This window comes from Aspergillus candidus (genome assembly GCF_002847045.1).
Source record: "Aspergillus candidus strain CBS 102.13 unplaced genomic scaffold BDW47scaffold_35, whole genome shotgun sequence".
NCBI lineage: Eukaryota > Fungi > Ascomycota > Eurotiomycetes > Eurotiales > Aspergillaceae > Aspergillus > Aspergillus candidus.
Window position 1 is genome coordinate 288,321 of NW_020194040.1, and position 9,748 is coordinate 298,068.

At 49.3% G+C, this 9,748-nt stretch overlaps 4 protein-coding genes across 4 annotated transcripts; 3 read left to right on the forward strand and 1 right to left on the reverse strand.

Annotated features, from left to right (window-relative positions):
* The first annotated feature begins 112 nt into the window (after window positions 1–112).
* On the forward strand, window positions 113–1,107 carry BDW47DRAFT_108726 (mitochondrial 37S ribosomal protein bS6m). The gene is made up of 3 exons (XM_024813299.1): window positions 113–190; window positions 261–292; window positions 385–1,107. The coding sequence occupies exons 1-3, from the start codon at window positions 167–169 to the stop codon at window positions 692–694; spliced, it is 366 nt and encodes a 121-aa protein (XP_024670511.1). The 5' UTR covers window positions 113–166; the 3' UTR covers window positions 695–1,107.
* Window positions 1,108–1,470: 363 nt separating this feature from the next.
* BDW47DRAFT_50401 (acyl-CoA thioesterase) lies at window positions 1,471–2,914 on the forward strand. The gene is made up of 2 exons (XM_024819187.1): window positions 1,471–1,899; window positions 1,980–2,914. The coding sequence occupies exons 1-2, from the start codon at window positions 1,657–1,659 to the stop codon at window positions 2,820–2,822; spliced, it is 1,086 nt and encodes a 361-aa protein (XP_024670512.1). The 5' UTR covers window positions 1,471–1,656; the 3' UTR covers window positions 2,823–2,914.
* On the forward strand, window positions 2,914–4,935 carry BDW47DRAFT_108735 (GNAT family N-acetyltransferase). The gene is made up of 6 exons (XM_024813300.1): window positions 2,914–2,972; window positions 3,029–3,423; window positions 3,593–3,766; window positions 3,886–4,425; window positions 4,496–4,589; window positions 4,675–4,935. Exons 3-5 carry the CDS (start codon window positions 3,644–3,646, stop codon window positions 4,526–4,528), a joined length of 696 nt encoding a protein of 231 aa, XP_024670513.1. The 5' UTR covers window positions 2,914–2,972; window positions 3,029–3,423; window positions 3,593–3,643; the 3' UTR covers window positions 4,529–4,589; window positions 4,675–4,935.
* A 1,165-nt stretch (window positions 4,936–6,100) lies between these two features.
* Window positions 6,101–6,806, reverse strand: BDW47DRAFT_50384 (uncharacterized protein). Its single transcript, XM_024819185.1, has one exon. It carries the CDS (start codon window positions 6,576–6,578, stop codon window positions 6,216–6,218), a length of 363 nt encoding a protein of 120 aa, XP_024670514.1. The 5' UTR covers window positions 6,579–6,806; the 3' UTR covers window positions 6,101–6,215.
* Between the last annotated feature and the right edge of the window lie 2,942 nt (window positions 6,807–9,748).

The window sequence follows — 9,748 nt, forward strand, 5'->3', positions numbered from 1 at the left end:
TACGTTTCCGGCCGCTGATAGCTGTGCCAAGCGCGACTCCGATAAGCGGCTCCCGGCGTTACGGGAAAATCTCGACTTGTTGTCTGGTTCAATCGCTAATTATCGACTTTATCGTCATCCTGCGCTCCGGCATCGTCACGCATCTGCCCTTCCACGCCCCGCAATTATGCTGTACGAATTGATTGCTATTGTAAGACGCTTCTTTACCGATCTGTTCGGCGTTTCCCAATGGCGCGGTGGTCCGCTAACACACTCCTTAGGTCCGTCCGGGCAGCCTCCACGAGGTCCGCGAGTACGTCTTTACCCAGCGCCCCCCGAACCGCGCATATATTCTATCCCTCATCCATTGAAAACGTCCAGAGAATTGGTATTGACACATGCTAGAATTGCCCGAAACTGCGGCCTCCAGGTCCTCCGCTCCGGCGGCGTCATCCGCGGATACACCAACTGGGGTACCTTTAGACTGCCCAAGCCCACGACGAAACATCAGGCCCGCTACAACGACGGTCACCATTTCATCATGCGCTTCGACTCGTCCGGACCCGTGCAGACCTCTATCCGCCGCACGCTCGGCCTCGATCCCCGGATGATCCGCTTCTCGGTTGTGAAGCTGGGCGACAAGCTCGAGGAGATCAAGGATGTGGAAGGACATATTACCTGGAACCACGCGCGCAACATCTCCGACACTATTTGAGTCAGGGTTGGTGTGCTGGAAAGCGATTTTTCTTGAATGGGTCGGTTAATTAACTGCACCGCTGCAGTTCTGTTTGGGTCTGTATTATTGGGGATTCGGAGATATTGTTTTGTATCATCATACCATTTCGGCATCGCAGGCGCATATATGATAATCTTTTTACGTTCTTCTTCATCATTTGCTGGGTTTTTCGACACCAGTACGTTGGTTGGTTGCGTATACCCTTGCGCTTACTAGCAGGAAGTGATCATGGGACCCGCGTTATTTACCACGCCGTTCGCACCAGGGATGCGTTGTCGGCGGAATATCGTCAGAGGAAATTGGTAATGCCATTGGTTGTATACCAGTGATTTGCAACTGTTGACAACTCTATCCCAGCTCTACGCCTAGCGCGTACTACCAGTCAACCTGCCAAGCCATCGACATTCCTCTTAGCCATAATAGATAACTAGATGAACAAAAGAAAAGACCCTGCACACAAAGTTCTTATGAAAACCCAAGCAGCGTTGTTGAAATGAACCTGCAAAGGGTTTTGTAGTATTTGTTGCGATCATCGACTAATCCGGATCGGATTAAAGCAAGCAGCTTCAGGAACCCCAGGGACCGACAGGGAGGAGTCCCGCAGCGGCAAATCGGCGACTGCCCACGGGGAACCTTGCCAGAACCGCCATCAACCGAGGTCCCATGATTGATCATCGATCCGCCCATGAAGATTTAATGCCAGTATCCTCTCTTTCGCGATCATTCTGTAGTCCCAAGGGCGTTATTACAATATCCATTGCTATATCAAGCCACGAACGCCCTGCGATCTTACCTACTCCACCCCCGACCTGACCCCTCAGCTTTTACCGATCCCCGGAACTATTTATTTACCCTGGTCATACCTAAATCCCACCCGTCAGCACCAGCCATAACATTTGCCGATACAGACAATCTATCTCCGGACTTTATATACGGGCGCAATGACGCAGGAATCTGCAGACTCGGGGTCTACGCCCTCCCCGTCGTCTTTCGCCAATTTGATGGCCCTCAAGCCACTGGGAAATGCCGAGGTCCCGCCTCACCAGCCTGAAAAGGTCGAACTCTTCCAATCACTTGCGGTCCCATTTGCCCCGGGGAGTCGTGGCGTAGCATTCGGGGGGCACGTCTACGCGCAGTCCGCCTACGCAGCATCCAAAACCGTCAAAGCAGGTTTTGTCATCCACGTAAGTGCCACGGCAAAGAGACGCCACCTGCGAGGGGTGTAACCCATAAATAAGGACCCAGGTACTGACCGCAACACTAGGACATTGCCGGTACATTTATCTTGCCCGGCCGCTTAGACGTTCCGTATATTTACGCCGTGCGTCACTTGCGAGATGGCAAGGGATACTGTAGCCGTGCTGTCGATGTCCGCCAGGGCGGCGAGATCTGTTTCTCGTGTTTATGCTCGTTCAAGCGGGATGAAGGACCAATAGCGGTAAGCCACCAGCCGCCAGCCGTGCAAGAACGATTCAAGAAGGTTCTCGAGGCGCGGCGTCCTGAAGACCAACCGCCCAGTGTCGGTGTGGACGCAGACTTTTGGATCGAGCTTCTAGAGAGTGGAGCCGTCTCTGAGGCGCCATTTCCGGGACTAGATGTGCGTAAAGTTGACATGCTGGACCACAACACCACGGACGAGGTGAAGTCGGGGCCGGAAAAGTACCGTCAACTAGCAATGTATTCGATCCGGGGATCGCCCCTAGAGCAGGCGTCAGGGCTGGCGAGCCGGGAGGAGCTGAAGAAAAGGGAAGACTCGGGGGAATTCGACAACCTGTACGCCTGTGCACACATGTATTCCAGCGATAAGAACTCCTTGCTGTTGATTCCGCGTGCGCTAGGTTACAAGACCTTTGCAGCCATGGCCAGCTTGACCTTGACGGTCGTTTTCCACCAACACGGAAAGGCCTTGCGGATGATCGACTGGGATTCAACGGCAGGGGGCGAAGAGCTTCCCAAAAAGTGGTTCATCCAGGAAGGCTGGTCGCCCCGTTCTGGGGAGAATCGCGCGATCCACGAGAGCTGGCTGTGGAGCCCGGATGGGCAATTGATGGGCACTAGCTATCAGGATAGCTTACTGAGACTTGCCGGCCGCGGGGGAAAGCTATGAGCTGGACTTTCTTTAGAGCATTGAAGGATATGCTCCTACCATATGAAACTAGAGATAGATCTTATCATGTACAGACCTAACGCAGAACTTGCCTTGCTTTCTGTATAATATCAACTGCCTATCGAATCTATGTCTTTCCACGAGGGAATGCCTGCCAATTCGTAAATATCATTAGATCGATCCTGAGTGGGAGAGATCTCCACTCACGCCTATGATATTACCGATAGGCGGCCATGAGGCTGGAGGTGGATGTGGAGAGGAAGGCGAAACAGGGTGGAGACTGGAGAGGCAGACCGCGTGGAGTTACCCAGCACGGGTAAGGCGCCCATGGTTCCATCCCGACACTCTTTCTGTCAATTGTCTTCCGTGCGTCTTCCTCCGATTAGTGTCGTTCTTCTCATTCGCACGGAACCACAGGTGGTCTCCTCTCCACAGCATCCAGCGCCTATCTACTGCTATTCCGGTACTAAGTACCTACTAATGAATGGTGTCAGTGTCTTGTTTTCCCGGGTCAACTCCGTTCCTTTATTATCTCTCCATCCCCACCTTCCTCAGTGAACGAATGCTTCCTCCGTCGAAAGATTTTCGAGTACATACTTAGGTATGTAACCGGTTGACTTCATTGTGCAACTTCGTACTTGGCACCTCTGTCGGTGCAGCCCCTGTCTGAAACCTGACCTACCCTAGCCCACCGATAACCGAGAATTCCCTTTTGTTCTCTCCGTGTTCGATAGAGCTTGTGTTCCTGGAGCTAATCATTGCAACCGCAGGCGCCACCCCCACAATAAATCATAGTTCCCGCTTGTGTTCGCAAGGATCTAATGAGCAAAATGGCGATCGAGATTTCTCCCCTAACCGAGGCAGACATCCCTGCAGCGATCGAAGTGATCCAGAAGGCATTTGCCGAAGATCCCTATTTCCTATGGGTCTTTGATAAAGCCCAGGTGAGTCCAAGCTTTGCCATGCGGTCTTCCACCCGCGGGGGGCCAGATCCGCCGGCTAACATCAATCCTCGTCGAGGGTCCCGACGACCCTTCGGGATTCGGATGAGGTGCAACAACAGTTCAACCAACAGAGAAACTATGACTCTCTCAAAGCACGTTGTCTTTGGGGCATCGACAACGCCCTCTTCCAGGTCGCGAAAGAGGTCGGTCCTGCTGGCTCGGCCCCGTCGCGCGTTGTTGGGGTTTCGTGCTGGCTGCGGCCCCACTCCCCCTCAGAGCCAGAGAGCTGGACCAGCTGGCTGCAAGGATGGGTGCTGTCGTACCGACAACTGCTGAACAACCTGTTTCACTGGGGTCGCGGTGGGCTCATCTCGCGCCGCTACTGGATCTGGAAGGAGCGGCAGAATGAGGCCCAGACCGCCATCTGGGACGACCCGCGGGGGTATTACTTCTGCAACATCGTGGCTATCAGTCCCGACCAGCAGGGGAAGGGTATTGGACGGCTGTTGTTCAAGGCGGTGACCGATATCGCTGACCAAGAGGGCGCCAAGTGCTATCTGGAGAGCTCGAGGAATGAGCCTAATGTGCAGATTTATGAGAAGATGGGGTTTGAGCTGAGACGGGAGATGGAGTGTCGAGATGGCGACGATGTTTGCATGGTACGTGGCCCGTAAAGCAGTATGCCTTCAGTGGCTGGGTTCGTTGTCCTGCTAATCACCGTGGTGGCAGCTTTATTGCATGGTTCGAGATCCCAAGACCTAGACTAGAGCCAGGGTGCTTGTTCACTACAGGGGGTTGCATTTGAAGGTGAATTGCGGCATAACTAGGGCGCGAGGTTGTCAGCACTCGTCGGACTCTCGACATATGAACACAGTGCTTGTTGCAATATTTGACGAATGGAATGCTACCTTTATTTCAGACCTATGGCCTAGGAGGTATGTCTGCCTCTCCGGCTCACATAGTACGGCTTGGCTGCAGAGGTTTCAGTATGACCAGCTGGCAAAGTAATGGCGGGATGCAAAGCGGAAAATAAGAGAGAGAAATCGGAAGCGAAAAAGGACAAAGATAAAAAAAAAAGAAAAAAAAAAATTCATTAAAGATCTCAGAAGAAGAGGGAGATACAAAAAAATGAACAAGTACAAGGGGTCAAGTCCAATGCACGAGTTTAGTGACGCCTTGACATCGAATCGAAGAGAAGGGTTGGTGTATCTTCCAAGAAGTCGAAAGTGTCGTGATGGAATGCCCACCCGGACTCCGGTGGTATAGACGTTCTCGACCAGAGCCTGTCTGGTTCCACCCTCGCAGAGCTCCACGATAAAGCCCCTTAGTTACTTTGGATTGATGACCCTGCGCTATCCAAACAGACAAATAGTCTTACGCAAGCAGATCCCGGGTTCCACCTCTTCTCCACCACAAACACGCGGGAATCAAAAGGAGACGGGTGGTACTGGTATCAGGTTTCTTGTTTTGGAGGAATGATTCTCTCACTGCCATGTTATAGGTGACGTTCCAACCTCTGACAAGCTTCCACGCGGACAGAATGGATCAGAACTAATTACGAAGCACACGGGGCAGACGGCGTGGCTTTCATAGTAGAACCATGGGAAACCCAAGAATTGGCGTCCATACTCCATTAGCCCGACTTGGCCTCCATGATACGAGTCAGTGTCCAGATCGCCGTTTCGAAATTTCTCTGGGGGAGCCCTCTCCGGTAGCACCTTGACGAAGTCGCCCATTGTATCGTCCACCAGAGGATAGCAAAGGACATTTAACGGGAAGAATCTTTACAGGCTTTGCTGAACAACGGTCCTCATCGCTATAGGCCTCCTCGTTTCCTGTCTTAATCCTAACTTATACTAACTATACGCGGCCTTCTAACTAACAATAGTTTTGATAAATCTGTAGCTGTCTTGGGGCGAAGGTCCCAATCACCACATTATTCGACTGGCCCAAAGCCCCCTGTCAAGCAAACAGCGGACTAGATATCTCGAATATCACAGCCATCCTTCTCTCCACAACGATCTGCACGGAACAGACCCTGCTCGTCTCTTAATGCGGAAACATTCCCTTCTCCGAGTTCCGGCGTGACATGACCAGTACAGGCTGCAACGCCATGTCCCTAAATACACGGTCCAATGAACCAGCAACAAGAAACCAAACCAACCAGCATCAGGAAGAACGTCCGCCCCCAACCGCGTAACCGAAATTTCGCACGTCATCTTCCCCAACAGAAACACATCTAACGACCTCTCTGGACAAGCCTGCGAGACCAAGATCCGGAGAGATCCGCTTCCTGGCCAGGTGGATATCCCAGCCACTCTTGGCCCCGAGCAAAGCAAGTCTTGTCTTCCCGCCTGTAAAATGCAGGGCTGCCTTTCAGTCTGATAGGCAAGTTGGGACGCAGATAGCAAACCCGCGATCGCCGAGAGCTAAATTTCCCCTGACACACCTACACAAGAGGGATCCTACCACTAGTCCTGCTAGCGGTTTTAAGACAATCTACGATGGAGAGTGTGTGTGTATATGTGTGTGTGTGTGTGTGTGTGTGTGTGTGTGTGTGTGTGTGTGTGTGTGTGTGTGTGTGTGTGTGTGTGTGTGTATGGAAGACGGCGTCGTAGTTCGCTGGCCGCCCGTCTCCCCATCTCTGAAAGGGAGAAAAGAGAGGAGAGGGAATCCTAACCGGAGAGGAGGGATGAGTCGAGAGACCTAAAATGTGCAGCGCGTGCCACAGGAGGCCCACTATTTCAGCCAAAACGCAGAGATGAGATTGGAAGCCCAGATGGCACCGCCCACGGATATATCGCGATACCATTTTGGGAGAAAGTAGACACCGTGCGATCCACAGACATGATTTTTTCTTTTTTCACTCTCATTTTTTTTAAACAAAAAAATTATTTCACTGCCGCCGTTTCGCACGCCCCTTCACGATTCCAAGTTCATGTCTCGCTACGAAACAGAAACACGTACCACACGCTAGACGATTTTCCCCTCTGATGTCGCATATGTCGTCTCTTATCCGCGGTCTGCAGCTCTCTAAACTGCACAGGACTTTGCACTGCCTAGTGACCGGCTGATTGATTAGGAGGCATTAGCAACCTACAGTCATCAGGACCACTGGACACTTCCGAGCATGCAAGCGCACAACCAATCGGGGAGTAGAAAGTGCACTCGCGAGGAGAAGAGCGGGAGAGTTTTTTCGTGACTCCGCAGAGGGTATGGATGGCTGTTGTCCTGTCGTTGTCGAACTAGTGCTTGATAGTAAAGGGACTATTGGATTTTGACATGGTATCTTGGGCAATGTAATGGTGGACACTTAACGGGTGTTCTGGCGAAGTTTCGATTACTATGGAAGGTGAAATGGAATATCCATGACAGTCCTATCCTTAAAGAGGTGGATAATTATCGTTTACTAAATGCTAATAGTCCTGATAGTCTACCTACTATCCACGTAGATTGTTGACACCAGGGTATGCGTCCTTTCGGAATATCAACCCGATATAATGGCCTGTTTTGGCTTAGTGTAGATAGCAACGAGAAAGTGTAGAAGAAGCGATATTTCATGGAGTTAATAAATCTTAGGGTTGTCTCTAATTGGTATGCTATATGAGTGTGTCTTCCCTATATAAGTAAAGGATATTTTGACAAATGAAGCCACTATAAAGCCAAACCGGACCGGAAAAGTCCGCAGTTAACTACCATCTACTGTAGTAATGATACCTAGAAAGGTATATTAAAAATATAAAGTTTAATTAATATCCCATGGGCTGAATTTTTTGTCCCAGCGTGTCAATCGCTAGTAGAAATACGGTGTAGGTGGGAAATTCACCGCTTATTACCAGCCTGTCTATGTTGGTAGGATTCCAAGACACAGACGCACCCAAGTCAGTAAGATCTGCCTACTATTGTATTTCTAGTGCTTGCTAACAAGTAGGTTCAGAGTACACACACTCCAGTGAATAGTGTAATTTGGCTGGGATAAGGCCACCTTCTGAATGTTCAATAACTAGATATTAGATATTTGATTAGTTGAGCGCTATTGAAGATATCTCTAATAACAATAGATCAACTATGATCAATTTGCTGAGCTAGCCAGGGATTGAAAGGGCTGGTAATCTGTCGGGGGTATCTGCCGCGAGTCTCGTGGGCTCTCTACATGCTTCGCTTTCTTTTTTTTATTGGGTTTATTTTGATTATCTTATTTTTTTTTTTTCTGGATAGAGAGAAGTAATGTTTGGGGAACGGCAGTTGCAATATTATCTCACATTTCAAGATATTGTAGACACTGGAGTGTAATGATATTGTCAGCATACCATGTATGTCAAAGGCGAAGAGCGTTGAGGACATACATAAATGAACAGGGTAAACTCTAAACACACGCTAATTACCCAGGAAACAAGATAACAGGCTGATAGATGTACTAATCCATAACAAACAGTACTCCAAGCGCTTCAATATATACTACAGTAGCACACAAACCAATATGTATTACCCTGAGTTGAGCTTTAGGCCAGTTGAGTCGGTTGCAAGCTGAGTCTGTCGCGTGGTCGGTGACGTGACGAGGTTCCATCACTCCATCACTCCATCACTCCATCACTATCACCAAAACCAGGACTCAGACTTGAATCGGTGCTGATGGAGGTGGCCTGTGATACGTGCGTTTATCGGACGGACACTGGTGAAGTCACTACCTTATGATGTATGTGGGTTTGGGTTTGATTGGTTTAATTTCTTGATTTTCCCATACTTGATTTTACTATCTACAATTTATCATTGGTTGATTCGTCTAACTTGTTTATATCAATCTTTTTTCTTGTTTTTCTTGCCGATTGTTTCATCAGTGTTATTCGCTGAGGTATAGTGTCAACATTATACTACCTGACTAATTTTTGCGGATAATATCCTACATAAGATAGATGACGAGAGATGATCACAAGTTTATCGACAAGAAATCGAAGCATTTCCATAACAAGCAAAAGACATGACTGATTAGAATAAGGTAAAATTAGGCCCAATGTCGGCTCCTGCTTAATCTTGCAGAAAAGAAAAAACAAAAAAAAATAAAAATGAAAACGACGAACTCCCCGGGTCGTCATCTACCTAAGAACTAACTGTTGTCTGGAGTAAACAACAGCCCACTACCCTAGAGAGGCCCCAGCCAGTCGGTCGGCCGGCAAAATCTCGTAATCCGATTGACTAGTCGACCCGTGATGATCATCTGGCCCAAGGCCCTATGAAAGCCGTTCCCTGCCGGGTGTGTCTCCCGACTTGCGTCGACATGAGGTAATACCAACGAGGGATGGATGGTTTGTGCCGTGTGAAGGGTCTCAGTACTAGTCTACTAGGTAGTGAGCATTTCCCAATCCATATCAGATGACCCAGGCCGTAAGGTAAAATAAGTGCTGTAGATCGGCAATGCGTCAAACACAGTCGGAGCAAACTATTGATGATCAGGCCTGACGTTTTTTCTCTATCCGGCAATCTAGCCTAGCGTGCTTTTCGTGGCCGGGGTGGGTAGTGGTACCCGCTTTCTATCGGTAGGTCGTTGATAGACCCTGGATAACCTGGACAACATGGAGCTGTCATTGGGGAAGAAAGTGGGGGGCAGATGTTCTCGTGCCGCGGTATTTGCTGCGCTGGTTGATTCGAGGTAGATTTTGTTTATTACAAAGTAGAAAGTAGGTTGGAATGTTTGAGTTTGTGGTATACTAGAAAATCAAGGGAAAAAGGAAAGGGCCGCAAAAGATTTTCGGAAAAGGAAGAAATAATAAAAGGAAAAGGAAAAGATCGACCATCCACTGATCATTCTTAATATAATTTCCACTGATCCCGTCTGTCATGATACCCTGTCAGGCATTCTGCCCTATAAGCGCCATACGGGTACCCAAGAAATATACAGGCAACCAGACCGCCATTCACAGAGTGGTTATATTGGCACAGAAAAAAAAACCGGGAAATTGTATTGAATGAATTTGCTTCAAAAAA